At 40.9% G+C, this 25,587-nt stretch overlaps 2 protein-coding genes across 2 annotated transcripts; one reads left to right on the plus strand and one right to left on the minus strand.

The window, feature by feature from the left end:
- Nucleotides 1-340: 340 nt before the first annotated feature.
- Nucleotides 341-8,848, minus strand: ythdf2 (YTH N(6)-methyladenosine RNA binding protein 2). Its single transcript, XM_044374950.1, has 6 exons — nt 8,642-8,848; nt 8,391-8,415; nt 7,126-7,205; nt 4,127-5,824; nt 2,207-2,272; nt 341-1,832 (listed from the first exon to the last, which is right to left on the minus strand). The coding sequence occupies exons 1-6, from the start codon at nt 8,666-8,668 to the stop codon at nt 1,809-1,811; spliced, it is 1,920 nt and encodes a 639-aa protein (XP_044230885.1). The 5' UTR covers nt 8,669-8,848; the 3' UTR covers nt 341-1,808.
- A 9,593-nt stretch (nt 8,849-18,441) lies between these two features.
- On the plus strand, nt 18,442-24,605 carry vgll2b (vestigial-like family member 2b). The gene is made up of 4 exons (XM_044375524.1): nt 18,442-18,746; nt 19,194-19,539; nt 21,530-21,976; nt 22,422-24,605. The coding sequence occupies exons 1-4, from the start codon at nt 18,660-18,662 to the stop codon at nt 22,463-22,465; spliced, it is 924 nt and encodes a 307-aa protein (XP_044231459.1). The 5' UTR covers nt 18,442-18,659; the 3' UTR covers nt 22,466-24,605.
- Nucleotides 24,606-25,587: the final 982 nt, after the last annotated feature.

Below are 25,587 nucleotides of genomic sequence, written 5' to 3' on the forward strand. Positions count from 1 at the left end.
TCATTCACATTCCTTACATCACATCGTTAATGTCTTTGCTTACCTTTCAAGCACCTGGAATCAGTCCTGACACAAATTAGACTGTTAATAAGGGATCTATATAAACCTTTACCCATTCATTCCTTATGTAAAATTATTTTAGAGGGATATTGTACAGTGTACGACCACAAAAACATACAAAAAGTAAATAAAATACAACATAGTAAAACCATGTAGCATGTCAGGTATATTGATGTTCCACCTGCTGTGATTAAAAGGGTACAACACAAGGTAGGCCTACAGCTGGCCACCCACGTGACTGAAGAAAAACAAATAGCTAATGATGAAAAAAAGCCACACATCACTTTGTGGAGCATCTTTATTATGCCACAAATAAAAGCCAGTAGTTCTGAAAGAGGACCTTGCGTTTTTTTTCTGTTTTTTTTTTTTTTTTTTTTTTTTTTACTCACCAACAATGACATTCTGAAAATGGTGGAAGCTGATTGTGATATTATAGTTATGGTTGGCTGAGCAGTCAGAAACGGTAAGATGCATGTGGAGGACAAGGCGGGTTTGGAAAGTAGAGAGGTAAGAAATGCAGGGTACAGTGGTGAAAATTGAGGTCAGAATGGGGAGCGGACGGGTTGAGTATGAAAGGTTAGCAGAAAAAAAAACAAAACATTCATTCATATACCCTTGTGGGAAAAAGAAAAACAGATGAAAAGAATGCACAGACACGCTGCATGACAAAACTGCTTTACAGTCAAACAAGGGGAATGCACACCAGTTCTGCTTAATATACCACATTTATTACTTTTGAACTGATTAATAGAAAGAGTGGGGGCAAGGCCACTCGCATCACTGTCTTTAGAAAAACGGAGAAAGGAGAAAAAAAAAAAACAAAAACAAAAAACAAGAAAGCAGCCCATAGCAACAATGAATTAATTTGTCCAAGGGAAAGAAAAAGAGGGTAAATAAAGTCCAATGAAGACTGTTAACAGAGGGCCCCAAATTTTTTTTTAGACCATGAAATTATACACTGAGCAAAGCTCATCAACTTAACATTTCTTCTGCTTTCAAACTCTTGACCCCCTTCCTTACTCTTCCTCTCCAGATCCTCCACACCCTACCTTCCCCACACACTCCGTCCAACACATCCGAAAACAAAATAGAGGGCCATTTTGAACATCTGCAGTCCTCTCAAACAAAAACATGGCAAGCATGTACGAAACAGATTCTGGAGTGAGCGTAGTTGACACCTGCCTACGATGAAAATCCACTGAGGAGGAAACTCCACTGGGTCCTGGTTGAAGATGTGAGCATCCTCAGAAGACAGGTGAGGGTGGGGGGGCGAGGGGGAGTTAACAAAGAAAATGAGACAAACAGACCATTCTTGACTTTGGGAGATTATTATAAGCCAACACTACAAATTTCTATTGGATTTGTGTGTTTGTGTGAGAATTACAGACTTGCTCATGGACCATAAAAACAGAGGATGATCCTTTCGTTTAAAAAAGGAAAAAGCAGCATACAAGGGAAAAAAAAAAGCATATGTAGTGGAATGGGGTGGGGCAAAAAAAGATTTCACCTAAGGATGCTATGCATTTAGTTGTAGTCCTATGGATAATCGTTTCCTTTTCTTTTTTACTACAAGTTCGAAGTAAGTCTTTAAAGTCAAAAGAAATCAAAAGAGTCTTCATTTAATTTTTTGTCCTTGGTTAATTCTTCACCCCTATTAGAATTTCTTAGAGATCTGGATGTAATGACGTAATGGGGTGGACAGGGCTTTAGCGGGGGCCATTGCAGTCTTTTGACCAAAGCACCAACTGTTACTTGACTCGTCCTTGGCGCTCCTAGAACACAAAGAGACAGCGAATTAGACATAATACAAAATAAAACTGTCAAAATATTTGCATATTACAGCTGACCTAGATAACGCCAGCTTTTCCTGGTTTATTCATTCAAGCAGCCAAAAGTGCACAAGTCCTGACAGCACTTTTTAAATACATTTAATGCGTTATGTAAAGGGCAACTCTTGCCCAACTCCGAATGGAAACTCAAACAGATGTAGGTTTTGGATATAAATGCTTGATTTCTCAAGAACAAATAAACAACTCTTCATGAGAACACATATCAAGCTCCGGGTGTATATGAATAATTTCAGTCAGCAATCTCTCCATCAAGTATTAAAATAACAAGATCAAATAACGCAGATGAGGAAAGTTACCTGAAGCCTGTAATGACTCCTGTTGCTTGGGTTGCTGGGATATGGCTCACTGCCTTGGACCTCCACCTGTCATACATAGAAGAGTGAAAACTGAGCGCATTTGGAACAATTTCAGATTTAAACCAACAAACGCAATATGCGCAAAATAATTTGTATAAATTTGACAAAAGTTATATAGAAACCAGTACACATTTTGGTGCAGCAGTAAGATTTTGATGAAGAGTATGCCGACTTCACATTCACCACAGCAAGTCATGATCAAAAGCTAAAATGCAGACCGTCTATAGACATCAGATATTGGATTTAGGTAGAGTCAAACATCTCACATGTCAAATCTAAAAACCTCCTCTTACATGATGTTTACCAATGATCAAAAACTGCCTTTAAGTATACTTTCTAAACAATGCATGCAGTGGAAAAAGTTATTCAGGTTATTTTAAAATATACTAATATCAAAAAGTTTGTATTTTGTCCATCATTTTACTGCTGTCATAACATGTTCACTAGTTATCCAGTGGTTTGACTTGTATTAAATGAAAGATGGCACTTAATATTGAGAATTCAATCGCTTTGGAAAATTGTGAGGCTTACTTCAGTTTGACACATATTAACCCCTAAAATGTGATGAAAAATCACAACATTTCACATTTCTAAATTAATATCCAAAAATACTGTAAGTTTAACAATTGAATTATTACAATATTTACACAAATGATACCTTAAATTGCTGTCTAGTTATAGTTGCTCCAAGGTTGTTATACTTGTTTATGTATAGATGTTCTGCTTGCTCTCCAGTGTTAGGAAGCAAGCAGCAGATAAACCCAATATTCCCAAATCGATAATCATAAATTACATGTTTCATGGATCCTGGACATCTTGCATTTGTTTCATGTTCATGTGCACTAAACAGTAAAATTTAAGCGGCACTTTTTAACAAGAGATACAAATTCCTTTTAAGGCATACCTCAAATGAGATACAGTGAAGTCAATATAGAAGAACAATTCTGGGATAAACCTACTGAAATCACAACACACTGGATAATAAATATACATCTACATCTGCAGGAAAAACAAACAAACAAACAAGTGTGTTCTCCAGATAATAGCAAGTAGGCAAAGAATGGCAATTTACCTAAAAGGTGAATGGCTGCTGTGTTATGGTTCAAAGCCAATATTATGCTGTCTTGGCTTACTTCTACATTAATTTGCCCCTCTAAAAAGGTAAAGAGGCAACAAAATGTGTGTGCAGGACATCAATGCCCCCAGTATTAAACCTTTCCAAAATTAGAAAGAAATGCAAACTACATTATGTGCACTGCAACACATATTTGCTCTATTTTTGTTCCTTATGTTGATGCCAAAAGTTCAAAACAGCTAAACAGATTTCATCCAATACTTTCCAGTGAGTAAAGACATATGGTATGAAAAATTACAGTGCAACTGTTGGGATAGCCTTTTCAGGAGGAATCTATTCCTATCAAAATGAAACAACTAAAAACACAATATAAACCAATTAATTCAATTTTCAAATACATTCTCATGTAAGGTTTTCATGTCATAATATGAACTCTTGAGTGAATGCCACCAAGTAAAACATTTCCCGGTGTTCACTGTTCTATTTTAAAAGCATGGCAATACATAAAAACAACAGGTAGAAAACAAAACACCACAGTAAAAAACTGGAGAGAAAGAAAAGTCACAAAATATCCTACGGTGCATTGAGATTCAATTCAGCTGTAAATCCTCAAGACATTTGTATTCCTTTGTAATGCAAAAAGCAGCGTTGTACATGCACGCGCATCCAAACCGGTTTCATACACTGCACTTTTTTCTACATAAGTTAAAAGCAGAGCACCTGGTTTAAATGAATCTTTTATCTTTTGTTTTATCTGTTACTTTATTCAGCAATAACTCTGTTACCTTTTTCACACACTCTTCCTCCTCCTGACGCTTCTCGTAGTGAGAAAAGTCATCGAAGATGGAAGTGGTGTGTTTATATCCAGCGATGATCTTTAGCACCTGTCTGGCCTTGTCCAGTGGCACCTCTTGTGTGTCCCGAGAGTTGGTCACTGGCTTGTTTTCGTTGTTCTCCAGTCGAATGTGTCTCAGCTGACTGTTGGGAACGTCCTTTACAAAGATCCAGCGCACATCAAAACGACCCTTCCACTTGTCCTGCGACCACACGCCAGCAGACGTGTTATAGTCCACGGGCGAGCGCATCTCTGCTACGCCACAGAAGTGCCCACTTCCATTTACACTGAACAGAAGATAAAGCGGCCCTTTGCCACCCAACGAACGGTACGCCGCATCAAGCCTCTTGTTGCCATGCTCCGTGCTGCACCAGATGTTATACTTGATGGAGCGGTGGATGTCATCCTCTGAGTAGCTCTTGATGATAAACACCCGGCCCTGCTTGGGATTCCAGTCAAAGTCCTTGGGGTTATAATTGTTGACCATACGCAACTTCTCTAAGACTGGGTGAGGCTCAGAAGGGACTCCAGGAACCACGCCCACACCAGAGGAGGTGGGAGGCGACTGGCCTGTACCACTCCCACTGGCATCCCCAAATCCATTGGCCCGATTCCGTGGAGGGACCCAGCGAGTAGGTTGAGAGGGTTGCTGTTGTTGGCTTGGGGGAGGAGGAGGACCCTGGGAGAGAGGAGACTGGGGCATCTGAGCCATACCTGGCTGTCCACCGGGTGGAAGCTGATGCTGCCCCATCTGGGAAACAGGGGGTACCAGCTGTCCATTGCTGAGGGGCATTTGTGGGTTCCCTGCAGCGGTAGCTCCGGTCTGTGGGGAAGCCTGATTGGGTGGCTGCCCATTGCTGGGAATAGAGGGCACCTGCTGAGGGGTGGCAGCTTTAGGCATGGTACCCTTGTTGTCCCAAGTGCCGATGTCCATGTTGTGTTTAATGGGCGGAGGAGGCAAATTGGCACCGGCCATGCCACCCTTGGTTTTCAGCTTCGGTTGAGGCTTGGCTGGCTTGCTGGCAATATCTGCCCAGGAGGCAGGTTTGGCAGGGGCAATTGAGACAGGAGGCATGCTAGGGGGTCCTACAGATGATACAGGGCCAAGGGGACCCCCACCAGGTAAGCCAGAACCAACCACTTTAGGAGCCATGTCCCCATTTCCACCAGGAGCAGTACCACCGATCTTAAGCCCTGCCATGCCCTGGTCAAGGCTGTTCATACCAGGTGCCTTGTTAAGGGGCTCGTTGGCAGCAGGTGCAAATGGGGACTGTCCATCGATCATGGCACCTCCAAGTGAGCTGGGAGCATAGGCATAGCTGCTGCTGTAGCCTGAGCTCTGCGGTGTCCCCGACTGTCCCTGAGAGCTGCTATTACCCCATGCTGAGAAGTCGATGCCACTGGGGAAGAAGTTGAAGCCGTGCTGACCCAGGAAAGGGTTGCTCCCCAGGGGGCCTGGCTGGCCAAACATAGCGTCCGGGAGGTAGTGGGGCTCCCCGTTGCTCAGCTGTCCATAGGAGGCCAGGTAAGGCATAGGAGGGTCCCCACCTGTGGACCATGCTGCCTCGTTTAGGGAGTAGGAAAATCCTATGGAGGGGCTGTAGTAGCTGGGCATGTACGAGTCCGACATGGCCGTATAGGCATTGCTCTAAATAGAAAAAGAATTTGTTTTAGTCACAAGTTGTAAAAAAAAAAAAAGAACATTCTTTGCAACAACACACTCAGACTTAATTGATAACAATATATCAGCTTCTGTTTGATATGTATATACCTTGTTCTTGTAGATCCAATAAGTCAGACCAAAACAAGAGATGAGCAAAGTTATTAAATTACTGTAATTATATAGCAAAGATTCACCACACAGAAAGCATCTATAAGAATCTACCATTCTTAGTATCCCTCTGATCAGGACATGCATAGCACTGAACTATACGTTAAGAAAAAAAGTGTAACAGTCTCTTGAACAAAAGGAAAATACAGACCCCATTCGTTTCATCTAAAGCCCACTTCAAACTATGTGTCTGTTACTAAACAAGGGGGACTCCCATCTACCACAGTAAAGAGAAATATAATCCAAGGCCACTGAAAGCAAGATAATCAACAAAAGCTCTCAATCCAGCTGAAAATCCTTAAGGCCCTCTTGTTTTTCTTTGTAATACAAAAAGCAAAGATGTGCACAAATACAAATAGGCCTTAAGGCCACTGGAACAAAACAGTTTAAGTATGCCTATTTATCTCCTGATACAGAAATGTCTTGTTAAATAGTTACCAAAAAATTCACAACAACAAATCTCTTCATAGAAATCATCTGATATTAACTTCAAAACTTACATTCAATGATCAGAAAAGAAGAGATTTTTTTAAACTATTCAACACAACAGTGATTCTCTGCATCTTTATGCATATACACATATGTATATACACAATATCCAGCTTACAATCACCTGGATAAATCCACATGTCAAATGTGTCATACAATAATACATTAGCCTGTGTGTCAAAGGTGGCAGGTAATACATTAAATGTATGGTTGTGATGCTCTGAGCCAAACTACAATGATCTGTATCACAATCAAAGAATTTACAAATTGACCCAGGCCATCATTATTTTAGACTCCAACATGTGCTACTAGTACATATTTTAGGAATTAAGCTACTTTTTTTCTAAATGTACTTACAATGATTGTACAATATACATATACAATATAATAATAATAAAAATCAACATACTCATCACATAAAAAGTCCACTAATGAAACACAGATGGAAGTTACCAACTTGTTGATTACATCTATGAATTACACTTCAATAGAGATATGTAAATGAAAAGATTTATAATTCACTAAGAGAAAAAACAAACTTGAGGATACTCATTCATTGATACATTATAGTAAAAGTGATTAAACTAAAAAGCAGATCCTGTGGGCAAACACTGGTCGATAAAGCTTACCTGTCTGGCCTGAGTATTCAGGTAAGGCTCAAACTCATCGTCATTCAAAGTATCCTTTTGGGTCACAGCTCCGTTTTGCACTGAAAAGAAAAACAACACTGATGTAAACAGAGCATACAGGTCTGTGTGAGACGTGAGTGACGAGACACATTATCTGCTAATTTCACATCAGCGCCTATTACATAACAATACCACTCCTTGCAATTATTGTGTCACCAGAAAAAAAACATTAAACTGAGCACAATAAGACATCACATAACAGCTTAATATGCTTCAGATTACACAGCATAGCCTTGCACAATGAGATGAATCAGCCACTGAGAAGAATCAAATGCACTTGGCACTAGTTGCATATTGGCACGATATAACACTAAAGACATTCAGACTCCCTCGTGAAAACAGACAAAATAAAATTACAGATAGGTTCTGATATTGGTGATACTTCCAGAGTAGATTAAATATATGTTAAATGCTGGTGAACCAGTGTTCAGTGCCTTGCATTCAGAAGTTTAGTGTTCTCTGTTACAGCTGACTGAGTTGGATGAGCTTTTCAGGACATGGAAAAGTGAAATAAAAACAAACTGGTTGTTAAAAACATATTGCCTAACATTACAGTCTGAACAGCATGATGACGGGAAAGCACAAGGCCGGTTTGGATACAGGAAAAGCATGTCGGAAGACGTGTCATTTTGGGTTAACTTAGCAACCACATAGCTAGCGTGCTAGCTGCATGCAGTGCGCAGCGTCTCCATGTTAACGAGCGCCAAGAGTCCTTTCAACATGACGGACTTGGCTAACATTAGCCGACTGGCCAGCGTGCTAGGTTGGCACCTGTAGCAATAATGTTTCACAGTGACCGATATCAAGTGAGAGGGAGTAATAAGACTTCACTCTCGCACCTGTCATCGCAATAAAAAGCGGTGCAAGTAAACCAGGAAAAGGATGCTGATGTGTATCATGTTGCCATTTAACGTTAGCTAGCCAAGAGTTAGCTAGTTAGTTGTGTGAACCTACGACTGCCGTTGCGGGGATGTAAAGGAGACTGAGTGTGTGAACGATTGAGAACACTCTTGTTGAACATAATGTCGTGTTGTGTTTCATTGAGGAGTTATGTTTAATGCAAAAAAAACATGTCCAGCTAACAGGCAGGCCTGAGATTAGCCATCATATCCGCGCACGCAAGATTTTCAACGCGCACCGCACGTAAAAAAGATCCGCATTCACTCAACCCAAGACGATCATGTTAAGACAATATTTGTTCTTACCTTTATTTGTTTGGCCTTTCGGTCTCTGGATTGGGTCCAGGTGATTCATGAAGGTTTGATTTATGAGAAGAGAGGAAGGGGAAAAAATAGATGAAGAGATATATTTTCAGCAGTCAGTTCCTTTAGCAGGTGGTCAGGCCTACTGCACTACTGAGCCACAGCCGCTGCCTCTGAGCTAAGCTATCCTCGCTAGCCGTCGCGATGCTGAGAAATTTGGCCCTCGTAAATGTTCAGAAAATACCTCTCTTTACCTGTTCAAGAAGGCTGCTGGCTGACATGTCTTTTCCCCCCCGGAGCCTGTGTAACTGTATATACTCCTAAATAAAAGCGGCAGGGTGCAGAATTTGTCTAGCTATTGAAGAGTTTCAGCCAAGCGCCCCTATCTCTCTACAGAGCTTGGTTTCTACACAATGGCGGGCTGCAGTTTGCTTGACAGACTCCTCAACATGGCTGGGCGGCCCTCGACTACCCACGATGGCATTTATTTACAGCAGACACGCGCCCCCCAGTGGCGCGGAGGAGCTAGTTTTAACCATGACTATGGACAAAGTACTACCTGCTATAACACTTAAAGTATGTCAATGAAAAACAAACAGCTAATGGAAAGGGGTCCTTAAATGTTTAATGCCATAAAAAGGGTCAATATTCATTACAGTTTAATTTAAAATGAGGTTAAATATTAAACAGCCTAACAAATAGAAGAGTAACCTACCAAAAAGCTAAAATTTTCTGATGAACTCGATATTTTCAAAGTCCCCCACACTGAAAGATATGTTTTTCTTCTTGTTTCTACAGTTGAATGTTTTAGCTTCACTGTGCAGAATGTTTGTGCTGAGTTTGACACTTGCTTCTTATTTTCCATTAATCTGTAGAAAGTGGAAAGTTTCTCTGTGCTCACTAAAATATGATGATTTATGATTTGTACAAGTGTGATGTGGAAACTTGAAGCCTCCAGTGCACATACATAGAATGAACTTTACAGTGAAGTAGGAGACATCTTGTGTTCAGCAGGAAAACTTTAGAAATTGAAAATATTTGCATATTTATAGATTCTGGAATTTTTAATGAGGGAGAAGGAAGAGATGTAATTTAAGGATTTTAACAAGATACTTAAAATTTCTCTGTAAAAAGTTTTTTTTTGAAAAACCATATCAGTCACAAAGTGGAGTATTTTATATAGATCTTAGAACATGTCTGGAGGGGATCTTTAACATCTTCAAACAGACCGTCAATTCTCAGCCTGGACGATGGGCCCCCACTAAGGGTAGCGATAAGAATTGGTGGTTTGTGGGAAATAAACATTTCTCCAATGAAAATGAATTGTTTTCTTGTTGGACTTCCAGTCCTTCTCTAAATTATATATTTTAGAAGAGTATTCATAAACAAACTGGTAAGCGCCACCCTATACATGCCCTATGGGAGGGGGCCAAGCAAAACCAAGTGGGCAATGCTTAACTTTAAAAGATAACTGCTGCTCTAGACCAGTGGTTCCCAACCTTTTCAGCTTGTGACCAGTGGTGGAAGAAGTATCAATACAGCAATGTAAAAACTACTCAAAAGGGAAAGTTTGGGATTTTTCAACCTGGACCGAATTTTCCCATCATTTTGTGTCTTATTGACTAATGGGGGCAACAATTTTTGAAACTGGTCCCATCCTGAGCAAGAGTGCTTCAGGCGGCAGCCACGAAACAGGCTGCAATGTAATCCTTTGGGGCAGTTGTGCCCCATCAATGTACATCCACTAAAAGTTCTTGTTTCTGCCACTGACAGGCTCAGATTGTTATTATATGTGTCTGACAACTTTATGGAGACTTCAAAGAGAAGTCTCGCTCTGAAATCTCACGAGAGTTGAGTTGTTGCAGGGAGATATTCATCCATGACTTTGAAAATCTTTTAGATAAAACTAAGCTTCGCTTTCTGTATTCCAACACAACAAACTCTTCCTGGCACTTCTCTCTCCAACTCTCACTCATGTTTCCACCATTGTCTTCTTGCAACAACTCACCTCTCACAAGATTTCAGAGTGAGACTTCTCTTTGAGCGAGACTTGGTTAAACACAATAACTGACAGACTGGATCATGCAAAAAGTAAAAGTAAAAGTTTTATTTCTCTGCAGGGATCCTTTCCATAATTTTGTCAGACACAATCTGCCCAACAAGCCTGTCAGTGGCAAAAACAAGCACTTTTAGTGGACATACATTGACGGGGTGCAGTTGCCCCAAAGGATTACACTGTAGCCCGTTTGGCAGCTGCCGACTGAACTGGTCTGATACTAGACCAATTTTTCCAAACCATCTCAGTTGGGTTTAGGTCAGGTGATTATGGAGGCCATGTGATTTGATGCAGCTCCCCATCACTCTCCTTCTTGGTCAAATAGCCCTTTCATAGCCTAGAGGTGTGTTTTGGGTCATTATCCTATTGAAAAACAAATGATGGTCCCAATAAGCATAAACCAGATGGGATAGTGTGTCACTGCAGAATGCCGGGGTAGCCATGCTGGTTAAGTGTGCCATGAATTCTGAATAAATTGCCAACACTATTACCAGAAAAGTCCCCCCATACGATCACACCTCCACACTTCACAGTGGGTGGCAACTGCACTTAAAGAAACTTTCAAAGTTCTCGAAATTTTTCTTAAAGTAATGATGGACTGTCGTTTCTCTTTACTTAGTTGAGTGGTTGTTGCCAAAACATGGATTACTACAGTAGCCGAATAGGGCTATTTGCTGTATACCAACACCCTAAGCACGATAAAACTGATGGTCTCAAATGCATTAAGAGGCCAAAAATTCCACTAATTAACTTTTGACAAGGCACACCTGTTAATTGAAAACCATTCCAGGTGATGACCTCATGAAGCTGGTTAAGATACTGCCAATAATGTGCAAAGCTGTCATCAGGGCAAACAGTGGCTACTTTTAGGAATATAATATATGAAAGACATTATGGTTTGTTTAACACTTTTGATTATGATATAATTCCATTTGTGTTATTTCATAGTTTTGATGTCTTTCGTATTGTTCTACAATGTAGAAAATAGTAAAAAATAAAGAAAAACCCTTGAATGAGTAGGTGTGTCCAAACTTTATTGGTACTGTAAATTGTATGAATTATTTATTTAATCTGCCTCTTCTCTGAATCTCTGTTGAGTACAGATTCAAACAGTTTTAGAAGATAATAGCATGCTACTCAATTTAACAATTCAGAAATCTTTAAATCCTATTGCAATGGGATAGACTGAATGTTTCATAGACTGAACTTATTGACTGATGGTAAATAACTTTTTTCCCCATCCTTTTCAGTTTGTTCTGCGTCAATAAGACATTACAAATCACAGGAGTCAAAAAACTCTAATGGGGAAAATAGAAGATGAAAAGATCTTAAGAAATATAAAACAATTTTGAATACCACAACAGAAAAGCATTTCCCATTGGACAAAGAACAACTATTTGAGACAGCATGTTGGTCTTTCCTTTTTTTTAAAAAACCTTTATTACCCACTAGAGGGTTCACAGAATAACAATCTCTTTTCAGGGACGCTCTAAAAAAAAAATTGAGCATTACTTGCCATTTCATACCCCTGCCACAAGGTGGACTCCTGTAGTCACTGTCATGAAGTTGTTGAAGTTGTGATTTAAGCAAGGCAGTGAGGTCATAAGCAACCTCTGTGTGGATGTGCAATTATCACACATGACCACTCGGGGCAATTTCTTATTTAGCTCTCTGTGAATCACACTAAATGGTATTCTACACACTAACATACACATTAAAGATACTTCATCAGCAGATCCTTTCATGACTGTTACATTTTGGTTTACATGCTATTCATTTGTGAAGTACTCTTGTTGATCTGTATCTAACCAAGCTCTGGCGATTCAGACAGTAATTAGAAGTGTCTCTATACTATATGATCTCAGTTTGTGAGTCATCTTTTATAAACTCACCAAGCCTATACCTACCTACTCATTCAAAAGCCATTGCAAACATCAAAATAGAATACATTAGATTATTTGAGTCTCGTTTATTTTGGATCTTGACACTTTTGTGTGGTTCTGTAAGCAGGCATTAATTTCCCTTAATAGTCTTTAGATAGCCTTTTTCATTTGAGAATTATGACACTTATCAACACTTAAAATGCCCATATATTTTAATAAGGTCATGATATACACTCACCGAGCATTTTATTAGGAGCACCTGTGCAATCTAATGCGATCCAATACAACAGCTCTGCCATAAATTCTACTTTTACATTGGTGATAATTCTACTTGATGTTTACTATTGAGGTCATAGTGGGTGGTGGTGGTGGTATACTGGAGTGCACTATATTGAAAAGGGTTCCTAATATTTTGCCCCCTCATGTATGTTAATGGGGTGGACAAAATATAAACATTACATGAGGGGGGCAAAATATTAGGAGCACTTTTCCATATCATGTACTCCAGTACACCACGACCACCCACTACGACCTCAATGATAAAGTAAAATTATAACTTTTCTGACAATGTCAACAAAAACTGAAAATGTATAAGCTTCGTAAAAGTAGAATTTATGGCAGAGCCGTTGTATTGGATTGCATTAGATTGCATGTTTTCCTAATAAAGTGCTCAGTGAGTGTATATGGAGCAATGTTATAACTGTATTCAACAATATTGCTTTACCTTTCTCATAGCTCCCCTAACCTGCTTTTGCTAACAGCTGACATCATGTAGGGCACTTATCGTTTTTCAGGGCCAAGGGTTGGTCAGATGGTATGTGACTAAATTGCACCTAAGAACACAGGACACAGGGCCAGGAATAACCCCACCCTCGGAGTCACACAAACACACACTCTCACACATCAAGGGGTGAACAAGGGAGCAGGGCATAGTGTAGATCACAAGCCTTATTTTAAATTCATGTACAAAACTAAAAAAAAAATATGTTGAGTGATGGTACAAGATATATATACAATGGATAGCAGTGTGTGTGCGTGTGAAAGGACGTACAGTCGACTGTTACCAGTGTATGAATAACACAGACAAATAGGGATGGCAAACCAGTAGCAGTGACAAGACATTTGACTTGTGAAACATGCCTAGGACAGTAGCATGGCATGCATGTATCATATTCCTCCTTTCAACTCTCAATCATTTTTGGGTGCTTGACTTTTTTTCCCAGGGGCTTGTTGACTGGTGTGGATTGGACAGGTGGCATAGCATGGAGAAGAGTTGGCCATCTACCAGCCAATAAAAATAGCTGTGGTCTCCATGATGTCACCGGTGAGTAAATCATAACTCCTGACTGCAGAGGAGCAAATAAAATGGGAGAAAGAAAAGAGGGGTCTTTAGAGTATAATGATTCTCTCTACCTGTCTGTTTTATCAAACTAGTCTCACAGTGCTTTTTGACTTTTCACTCAAAATCTATATCAGTTTACTGCATGAGTGCTATTTTGGCACGTCTGCATGTTCAGAGGCATCTAAATATCTACAACAACAAGATGTAAAAGACCAAACAACGAAAGACCATGTCCCCCACTCCAACCACCAATAACACTGCCATCTTCAGCCGGTCACACCGGCTACAGTTGCCAGAGGGGGTGTACAAACTAAATCTGGAGTCTGATCTCACTCCCATACCTGGCATTCTGAAGCCACAACACCATGCTGCCGATGTGGAACCTGATCAGTCGTAAATCTTCCCTGTTTGACCACGTGACACACCAAATTTGTGATTATGCCCTGCATCCACCCTCCGCATCTCTATCCCACCACCCGCTGCCACCCATAGTGCCCTGCAGCCCCCTCTGGCAAATAAAGCAGAAATGTCAGGCAGGAAGGCGACAATCCCACAAGCCCAGATTTGTGTTTCTGTGTGCATCATTCATGTGTTTGTGTTTGTGTTCCTTTGGCTGTATATCTGTGTGTGGTCATACGCATATGTGTGAATTTGTGATTGTGTGTGCATAACTCCAGTGACCCAGTGGCGGTGTGGCGGCAGGGTACCCTCAGTAATAGGATGTTAGGAATGTAGCACTTGTAAGCCTCTCCAAGGATGCTGTTAATTCACATTCTGTCCGTTTCAGAGGGTTAGCCTTTAATAAACAGTGAGCATTGAATGTGTTTACCTGTGCAGAGGCTCTGTGTGTACAGTGTATGTGTGTGTGTGAGTGTAGATGCCTTGCATCACCTAAAACTACAACATTCATAATCCACACAGTGCAATATTAACAGTTGTTTTAATTTCTAAGCAATATTTAAAGGACCAACCCACTGTTTTTGCATGTTTTACAAAATTTACTTCAAATAGTACAATACAAATACTAGTGACGACCTTGCAAAGCGTACCATAAGTTGTTATATTACTTAAAATGCCACATTTGCCAGACAGCTGCATATATTCACTTCAGCATTGTATGAAAATTAATTTGCATAGTCTTCAAACCATTTTGATGAATGTAATCCAACAGCAAAAGTTCATCCAGTCTATTTTTTGGCCTAAAGTGTCTTGTTTTAAGGTGGCAATGCTGTTTCAAGGCAGGATGATCATTAACACAACATGGATGTCATGAAAAAAATAATGTACAGGTGACTGTCAAATTATGTAAATATACCAATCACAAAGACTTTTTAAAACTGTCAGTATGTTTAAATATGAGAACACTTGTGCCCAAACACCTCAGAAATTGCGTGATATATTTTGAAAATTATAATGCTTTTTTGGGACTACAGAAATGCTGAATAAATTATAAACTTTGAGAAATAATTTTCTTGATGATCAATGCATTTAAGACCCTTATAACTCTACAAACAATGCTTTAAGTAGCACTCTCAAACAACTGTAACACAACTTTGAAAAAAACAACTAAAGCCACAGAGGTTTAAGGTGACCTCAGTCAAAAGTCTCTCCAAGCTGGCTTATGTGCTACCATGATCTGAAGCCAATGGTTTCCCAGACAGCAACTTTAAAAAAGAACTTCTGCACACAAGATTCTGCACACTAGACCTTCCTCAGGCATACAAGGCAAAAAGTAGTAAAAATGCTGTATCTATCTATAAACCTAGGCCTCAGTTAACTTTGGAAAAAGACTACAGTAATGCTAAGTGTAAATTGTATCTAATAAATGGGCTAAGTTGTGCAAAAAACAGTGTAATTTTTTAAATCATTAATATATTTCTAGATTTCTATATTTGAGCCTCTGGATTCCCGGGGTCCTGGTGGTCTGTGAGGACAATGAGGGAGTTGTTTTAGGAAGAAAATAGCTGCACACTTGCACATTCTATCACAGAGGATTTATCACCAACATTTGTGTAGAAGGATGAATGAGCCAGACCTGTCCATATGTGGCCCTTTGTGTGTGTGTGTGTGTGTGTGCCAGTGTTTCCGATGACACTCAGTGATGATTTTGAACAGCTGAGATGAGTTTGTGTGGAACTGGACAACGGGGCAGCTGTACATCTCTGTCTTGGACGTATATACACACACACACACACAGACACACATACACATTGAGGCATATAAACAACAGTGGAATCCTAAGGTCCGACCCCCTTGGGACCAAGCCAGACTGAGACCTTAATAAAGGCCTTGTTGTTTCAGGAGGTAGCTTAAATGGTTTCGGGTTCATAACTCAACAAGCCCAACTTTACAGTTCACCACCATAAGCTTACTGGTCACATTGTGCTGATTTGCTTATACATATTTGACTCTTCATGTAGTTCTTACATTGTTGACGACAATTTAACTGGTCATGTATAGGGTTGATAAATGTACATGTGTGCAGTTTTGTCTTTAATGTACACAGGTATTTCTAGCATAGAGTATAAACTATTAATGGTGGTGTTGCAATGTGAATAGTGGTCTAAATAAAACCAGGTTGCCATTACTTCCTCAACTGGCCTGCAACACCTCAGCCAATGGGAGACTTTGCCTGGTCAGACCTCTTTTGAGAGGGGCGGGGCTTAGATGTGCTGCAGGGTCACAAGGAGTGATGTAACCTATGTTTATTTTCAGCATATACACGTAAATGTAGACACGCAGACACCTCCACACACACTTGCACAGTGACACACACACACACACACACACACACACACACACACACACACACACAAGAGGAGCTGTGGACCCTTGCACATACTGTTCTTTACATGCAAAGATTTTAACATGCAGATTTTAGCATCCGACTGAGTTAGTTTTGGGGTCCGGTTGGATTTCAGCCATGTGTTTGCAAGCTGGTTGTTTCTCTTGCCCTGTTCCTAGTTTGGTCAGTTGATGACAAATGTTGTCACACACATATTCACACACGTGCACAGACACACACAAATGACAAAAGGGGATGACTCTTCCAAGTGGAAAACAGAGTGATTAAATAGAGAAAAGGTGTATGTACCACAAGGGGAGACAAGTGGGAGGGAGAGACAGAGACAGAAAGAGGGACAGAGACACAGAGAGAAATTTAGTCATGGCCATTAATACTAATAGTGGCCTCTCTTCCCTTCCGTCAGCTGCAGCTGTTGATCACGCTGGTGTAACAGTGAGCTTTCTAGCATTGCATCACTCTCTTTCTCCCTGACTACAGTGTTGCCCTGCATTACCCTGCATGTCTATGGATCTATGAGGCTATGAGGGTAATAGGCTGATATATTATTAGTGTTCTAATAATGTGAAAAAGTGAATGCTAGGTGATTTAAATCTATACAAAAATGTTTTACAAACTGTCCTTCTCTGTTGATGCCCTCCTGTGGCTATGTTCAATATGATGATGAACAATATGTAGTATTATATTGCAGCGCCATGCTGTAAAGTCCGTGATGCAAGACCAGGGCAAAGTGCGAAGTTACTGTTACATATCCACTTAGCCACTGCTATTTAAGAGCATGTTCGATTCATTAGCATGCCAATAACCTGCCACAAGTTATTCATACTATGTGTGATGTATGCAGAGCGAGATGTTGGTCATGTTCTCCATCTAGAGAACGCAGCAGAGGGACGAAGTAACTTCCCGAGGAGCTCGTCCACTAGCATACATCAGAGACATTCCACCTCATCTGACACTCGTCCATGGAATTCTGCAAATTTTCCACACTATTCTCCCAGGCATTCTGAAGTGCCTGTCAAAAAGACTGGCATGCCCAAACATCAGGCACCTGTAAACTCTTAAAACAAGAGAAATAGACAACACTTTTTTGGAGAGTGTATCTAACTTGTCGTTTACCAGGTTGAATGATTTCAGGATGCATTTTTAGTCTTTTTGTGCATGGATGCATGATGAGCTGCTCTGTAATTGTCTACATTCGTATAATTGTGTTTGTGTGTGTGAAAATATCTTTTTATTTGCACTGCTGATAGGTGATAATTTGCCATAGATTTGTGCAGAGTCCCTTTCTCCTCTATGTCAGTGTAACCAGTGTATGCAACCTATAGTTGACACCTATGTGTCATTCTGGGAACTCACTAAATACTTCAGATGACTTGAAGGTTTACTTGGCAACCAATGGCTGTTTTAAGACCATGGATACAGTTTCAGCTTGGACTGAGCACAAAGTTTTCAAGTATCCACAGGACATGGAAAGAAATAAAAAGTCACTGAATCGCATGTATCATGTGCCCATTGTCGTGCGGCTGGTCATAAAGCTCCATGACTTCATCCAAATCTATTTGTGTAACTGGATGACATTATATTTAACCTTTATTTTACACTAGGATGAAAAAATGGTGGACCCATAATTAGCAACAGGATATCTCCAGCTTTTCTAGAAAGCACCTTTTGTCTATTTTTTCTTTTTTTTAATCTTTGAATTGAGTTATGGAAATTTTGAATTGCCAGACTTTTTGACATGATCCACACCTATATGTTTTGACAGAAATCATACCCAGTCAAGTTTTAGGGGTTGGGGTTAGGGTTAAACTTTTAACAAATTAAATTAATTATTAATAATCATTAATCTGCTTTAGCTGTGATTTGTGTTGTGGTGGTAATGGGAGTGTTGGCGGTGATGTGGGGGGTGGTGGAGGGCTAGTAAAGGTGGGAGGGGTTGACACAGAGATGTACAGGACAGGACACCCTCATGCTTGCTCCATAACCCTCGCCACATTTTGCTGCCGCAGCTGTTGTGGCGCACACAGGGAGGACTGGAGTTACTATGTTCAGTCTGGAACAGGCGTTTTCTCACTGAACAGCGACCACCGAGCCCGTTTCTCTCCAGCAGAAGAAAAAACGGAATGTTGTCACTCTTTTTCTCAGGAAGGTCGGTTTCCACAGAATAGTGAAGACACGCTCATCTACCATGAGCTGTTTGGATGTTATGTACCCAGCCTATGGACATTACGCACCGTACGCACCGACTGCTCCTGCTTTCATCAGTAGCTTACAGGTAGGAATCGAGGAAATATTTAACATTTCCGGTGATATCTCTTATTATTTCCATTGTAGTAGGGGGAGATGGGGGTCGATGAGGTGAGGAACAACTATCAGGGTAGTTTATGCAGCTTGTGCGTAAAGGCAAATAATCCGATGTTAAAATCGTTAAAATGTTTTTTTTTTTATGTTTTCGAGCTGTAGTCATTTACATATATATATACATATATATTTGTAATGCTGCTATTTGTATGTGTTAACAAGCGCAGAAGTCCTTCTTGAACCCACAAAACTCATATCTTTCACGCACGCACGCACATGCCAGTGCTGCTACACACAAAGAAAAACATTATGTCAAAATGTATCATAGACAGCTCCAGAACTATCCTCTGCAACACCTGTCTTAACCCTCTCCCTGCTCCTCCCCTCCTCCTCCCCCTCCCCCCCTCTCCCTCCCTGGCAGGCTCCCACTGGTCTGACCAGCACTTCTCCTCACTGCCGGGATTTTATGGACACTCCCAGGGGTCCTGAGGGGATGTCTGGGGGCCCAGGCACCGGAGGATCAACCTCCTCCTCTTCTTCGTCTGCATCTTCTTCTTCCTCTTACACGCCTGCAGCTTCACGGCCAGAGGATGGCCCCAAGGAGAAGCAGGAGGCCCCTGAGGCAGAGTACCTGACATCTCGCTGTGTCCTCTTCACCTACTACCAAGGAGACATCAGCAGTGTGGTTGATGAGCACTTCTCGAGGGCCCTCAGCTCCTACATGGATGGAGAGGGCAAACGGCGGGCATCAGACCAACAGGGCACAGGTATACCACACATATTTGTTTACAAAAAGTATTTGCACAAACACAAGGGCTCACCTGCCTTTGTGACGCAACTGTTCATGTCCATAATTATTGTGTTTGTCTGTGCAAACTGGACTCTAATAGAGAGCTTAAACACAACAATAAATTGAGTTTCTACAAATTTTATAAACTATGCCCAGTGTGAACATGAGAGAACAACCACCAAATTTAAATTCAATAATGATCCTATATGAATGTCATTGCATCAGTAAAGCTGTCTGATGTTTACAATGAAATGTATGTCATGAAGCGTTGCGCAGTCTGAAAAAAGTTGGGTTGAGTTTAGCTGCACCACATCCCTGCAGTTTCATAATGTCCTTTTATTTATGTGAGTACAGGTGCCACAGTTGTCTGTGTGGCATCTTACGCTTGCTTTTAGGGCCACACAGGGTGAGTTCTGCAGAGCACAGCAGAGCGCCAGACAGGTGATGTGATCAAGAGACAGGAATGAGGGGCTTCTTGTTGGAACTGTTGTCCCTTGAGAGGTCAGGTCGTAGGGGTCAGAGGTCATGAAGGTCAGGAGCTGTTGGCTGACAAAAGGGATTTCTTTGACTCAAGACAGAGGGCATTCACAATCAAGCATGGTTAGATATTTTTTTTATGTTTGGGAGCGAAAAAACAGTAATCCATAAATGATCATAGCATCATCTTTGTGCTATGCCAACTACATACACTATGGAATTGAAATGAGTCATAATAAAAGTTTTGTTAGTTTCCTTAGAAGCAAAAAAAGGAAAGATATTCCATATAACTCTGAAAAACTTCAAATTATGTTTAAAGTTATTATTATGATTATTATTTATTTTAAGTTTAAGTAATGTTTATTTTTTGTTTGTTTTGTTTTTGCTTTCATTTTTATTGCACCAGAATGCAAAGTGAAAAAGGTTGTCATTTGCAGATCTTCTGAAGACACTGATGTTATATTCTACCAGCAGCCTGCAGATGTCCCTTGGATATCCATGTAGGGCCTATAGCCTCTACTCTGTCTCACTGCTGTCACTGTTAGTCTCTTTCCTAGTTCAGTCGGACGTCTTCATTTCGGCACTAACACACACTTCCTGCCTCACAACAGATGCTATGTTTATACATGGCCGTAAGCGCACAGCCTCGCCGGCGTATCCCCTTCAAACGTCTCTGCGGCTGCCATTCTGACTCTCGCTCCAGCTCTTGCCCCACAATGGTTGTTCAGTCACTTGCCTGCCTGCTGGTCAGATTTATATATGCTGTGGTCTGTGTGATATGGGCAGAGGGAAACATTACCTCTCAGGGTGCTGCATGGTGTCTCTTTTCAGAGGAATATCTAAATATAAAAGTATACTGCTAAAAACATATAATGGCTCGCTGACATTCTGTCAAGGGCGAGGAGAAGGGGGAGCAAAAAAAACAACAGGTGGGGGTGCAGGAGATCGAGAGGGGCGGTGGGTGCTAGCACAGGGCCAGAATTGCGTGTCTGTGTGTGTGTGTGTGTGCGCCTGTGTGTGCACATGAGTGTGTTGTAAGACTTTCAGAAGTACTGGGCTGACATGAGAGTGAGAGATGTCACCACAGTAAGTGATTTAAGGCTCTATGAGCCTTGGGCTCCCTCCAGGTCAGAGCGTCTGCCTTATATAGAATTCAGGCATATAGGGACGTCTCTCTTTCTACCTTTCTCTCTGTCACTCTCTTTCTGCTAGAATGTGGTTGTGTTTATTTCTGTGTCTTGTTGGGGCTAGGGCTGTGTGACAGTATGATCCAATGGGGAAGATATCTGGGCAAGAGGGTGTAGCAGTCATGTGAGTGACATCTACGTTTTAGCACGGGTTACTCCTCTTGCACAGCTCTAGCCTTTCCATTTGTCTCTATAAATCAAATGATTCACTACACAGTTGTGCAACGGTTCGTGACTTCGCCTAAATGTGATGGTTGTTTACCCTCCCACCCCCCCACCCCCCTCTACCTCCCTCACCATTAGATACCACCTCACCTAGCAGTCGACGAAGTTTCCCTCCATCCTTCTGGGACAGCAATTACACCTCGTCTCAGAGCCGCTCCCACTGTGAGACGGGAGTGCCTTCCTATTCCATGGACCCATACGCGTCAGGGCTACACCCGGGCCTGGCACACCCACATGCTCATCCTCACCCACACGCTCATCCTCACTCCCACCCTCACCCGCCAGAGAGTTGGGGATACCCTCAGGCCCAGGCTTATGGCCCCCCAAGGCCTCTCCATGAACTGTATTCTCCTTCGGCTTTGGAGCCCCACTACGGGCCCCTGCTCATGCCTACGGTGCGGCCACCTCACCTGCCTACTTTGCCAAGCCACTATGAAGTGAGCAAGCTAGAGCCCACTGCCTCCTGGCCCAGCCTGCTTCCCCCAGGGGATGTCAGCCAGACGCTGGCCCTAAACATGGATGCAGGTACCCACTCACTCAACCATATCAAGCTTTTGCAAATAATGTGTGGATAGTACAAATCTTCCTTTATTTACAGTTTATTTATAATCAGTCCAGATAAAAATCTGAAACTGTAACAAAATGCACTCATACATCTGTGTACAGAAACATAAATTGGAAGTCCAGAACACTTTCCCCCCTGTACTGTACATTTATGTTTCAAGTTGAATATGATGAGAACAGACTCAAATTTCTGCAGTCTACCGATTTGGCTTTTTTCCTCTATTAATTGCCTGAATAGACACTCCCACGTGTGCTCACACTCACACATAACACATCATAATCATCATAGAGGTGCTCTTTTTTCCCTCTCTAAAACAGGATGTTTGGCAAAAGTAGGTTCCATGACAACCTGTGTTCTGTTGTTCACCGTTGTCCTCCTCATTGTTTCCTTGTCCCTTTTTCTCAGGCCTCCAGCAGCACAAGAAAGGCAAGGAGCTGTACTGGTTCTAACGAGCCCTTCAGTCACATTGACCAGCCATTACCAGATCCAATTAGTCCCTGGACCTGCTCCGCTATTGAAGCACCGTATCCCTTTATCCCCCCACACACTCCATCCCCATCTATCCACCCCCTTCTCTCTCTGCTTCTGGCCACCCCTGCCAGTATACAGCCTTGCTCCAGGTCGACGTGTGTGCACCATGGAGATAAAGCAGAGAGAGAGAGAAAGAGAGAGAGACAGAGTGTCACTGTCCATAATCTGTGCTGTTGCTCTCTCTTTCTCATCTCCTTCACTATGTCTCTCGTCCACTCGCTCTCCTGTCGCTGCCGGTGCAGCACAGACCTTGGCAAGGTGTGAGCCATGGTGACCTGTTTGGACTGGGAAAGACAGGATCACAACAGACTTTTGCAGAGGACAGAGAAATAGAGGGACGAATGGAGGGAAAGAGGGATAAATAGCGGCAAGCAGGGATTCCCTCCAATGTCCCTGGTTATCTCTGTCTCATGCCTTTTGTGTGGTACTGTGGTTGTCATCATCCACTTATCTGCAGTTCACAAAAGCAACATGCAGCGGTAAACAGGGGCAGCAATCATGGCGGTTTATGCTTAGTGACTGTCATCATGACGCCTTTTTTGGTTGTTATTATATTATTTTGCTCTCTGAAATAAAGTGTTTCTATTTATTGGTGTTTATGTGCATTTCTAAAATGTTTGGTTAGGCCAGTGCTTCTGAAATGATTGTGGTTCAGTTTATTGTGTTTTCTAAAGAGAGGCGATGGAGATGACCATACCACGTGTTTTTGGTGGCGTTTCTGATCTTTTTATGAAGGAATCTTTTGTGGAGAAAGAAGACCATTTCTCAAAAAAACATATCAGAATTTTTTTCAGTTCAACATCTGAATAGACTCAAAGATTGTGTTCTTTGAATTTGATGATGTTCCATTTTAGTTCTTTAATTCTCTGTGTCATTCTTAGATATTTTGAATTTGGTCTTTCTAAATGATTATGGGATGTTTCTTGTGTGTCATTTCACATTTTTTGTGTCCAAGAAGATTGTGATGTCAATAAATATTTTTATGGTAAAAAATTTCACATCACTTACATGTGTACTTTGCATGTTATTAAAAATTGTATCTGAGCTACAGTCATTTTAAAGACATTGTAATTATAGCTGGATGGAGAGAGATAAATACTTCCAGAAAAAAAATACTAGTATTGGCTTGAAGAAACTTTAAAACCTCAGTATTGGGCTTTATGGAGAATACAGGCTTGATGGAGGCTTTCTTTACCACTTTTAGATCAATTTCTGATTTTACACACTGATATACAGAGTGTGTTGATATTTTAGTAGCTTTTTGAGTCCTAGAGACAGTAGCACAGCCAGATGTGGTCAAGGTTACACTGTATTTAAAAGGCCTTCCATTTGAATTCCTGCTCGCATTCACACTTTGTCACCTATAAAGTGGGAATGAGTGGTGAATGCCAGCAATGTGTAACCACAGAAGAAGCCAGCCATCCCAGCTATGCACCAAATGTTACTATGTTATTGATCCGATAATCAGATTATGCGCTAAGGTATGCCAGTCTGGGCCACTGTCACAATTTAGCGGCTGTTATGTGTGACCCCCACTAGAGAGCAGCCAACTATGTGATTGGCTCTAAGCTGAGGAAACATGTAGAGTAATGAAATTAGAAGAGTTTACCAGGGATAGCATTCCTCTCAGTTCCCCATGCCAAGCATCTTACTGCCTTTTCACACTTGTATTGTCACTGGGCCTGAGGGTTTCCTTTTCACACTGGATCCTCCAGGATGTACACCATAGTTTGTAAGCACCCATGGCTATTGTCACATTATATTAATTAGATTTCAATGAACCCTACATGACATTAAAAATAGCCATGTATACCGCCATATATTGTTTTTGTAAAGAAAACTCCAAAAAACTTGACTTGTTACATAAATTTTTATAAGTGGCACCAAAACAATTACTGCAGATTTATTGTATGAGAAGTATAGAATTAAATAAGTGTGGGAGCTTTATGTACCAATGAACAGAAGTACTGTATAGGCAAAGCCTATGGAAATGCTGCCCTCTCCTGCTGTGTTCATAACAATGCAATGGTAATAAAAAAGAAAAAAAAGAAAAAAAAAGTCTTTATTTTTTGTTGTCAATTATCATTATTATTGTGTAAAATGTTTCCCCATAAATAACACTGTTATGAATTTAAATAGAAATTGAAGCTGGGTTTCTCCAAAGTCTTTTACTCCACCATGACCACTTGTGATAAAAATCAACATACGTCTGTGAGAGGAATAGTTTAAAACCAAATCCACAAACATCTGACCAGTATTATCACGTAGTACAGGAGTTGCAGTTATCAGATAATGATGGCAGTATGGGTTTATTAATAGGCAGTATGTATTCCTCTCAAAACAACAATGGCCTTGGTTACGTAACTATTAGATCAAATGAGTGCTGTAAGTGAGGCCTTAGAAATGTGTGTGTGGCTTCGTGGCAGCCAGGGAGCAAAATTTGGAAAACTGTTTCATCGTTAAAATTACAATTTGACTTTGACAAAAAGCAGTTTTAGAAAAACCCTCATTGATTCCCCCATGTACTGTACTGTACCTGGGGAGACATCAACATATGGACGTGAGCATTATTAGTACATGACATTATCCATACTCAGTGCATGTAGTGTCTATGCACTGAGTCACCATTAACAGTAAGACAAACCTTAAGCTGACCCACATTCAACCTCAAAGATAGTGAGTCATTCGACTGGTCATTGTTTCCATGTTAAAAACATAAACTGTGTATTGTCATTATGATGAAATCTTTGTGGAATTTTTTCAGTTCAACATCTGAACAGACTCAAAGATTGTGTTCTTTGAATTTGATGATGTTCCATTTTGGTTCTTTATTTCTCTGTGTCATTCTTAGATATTTTGAATTTGGTCTTTCTAAATGATTATGAGATGTTTCTTGTGAGTCATTTCACATTTTTGTGTTCAAGAAGATTGTGATGTCAATAAATATTTTCATGGTAAATTTCCACATCTCTTACATGTGTGCTTTGCATGTTATTAAAAGTTATATCTGAGCTACATCATTTAAAAGAAATTTTAAGTA

This window comes from Thunnus albacares, chromosome 15, assembly GCF_914725855.1.
Source record: "Thunnus albacares chromosome 15, fThuAlb1.1, whole genome shotgun sequence".
In the NCBI taxonomy this organism is placed as follows: domain Eukaryota; kingdom Metazoa; phylum Chordata; class Actinopteri; order Scombriformes; family Scombridae; genus Thunnus; species Thunnus albacares.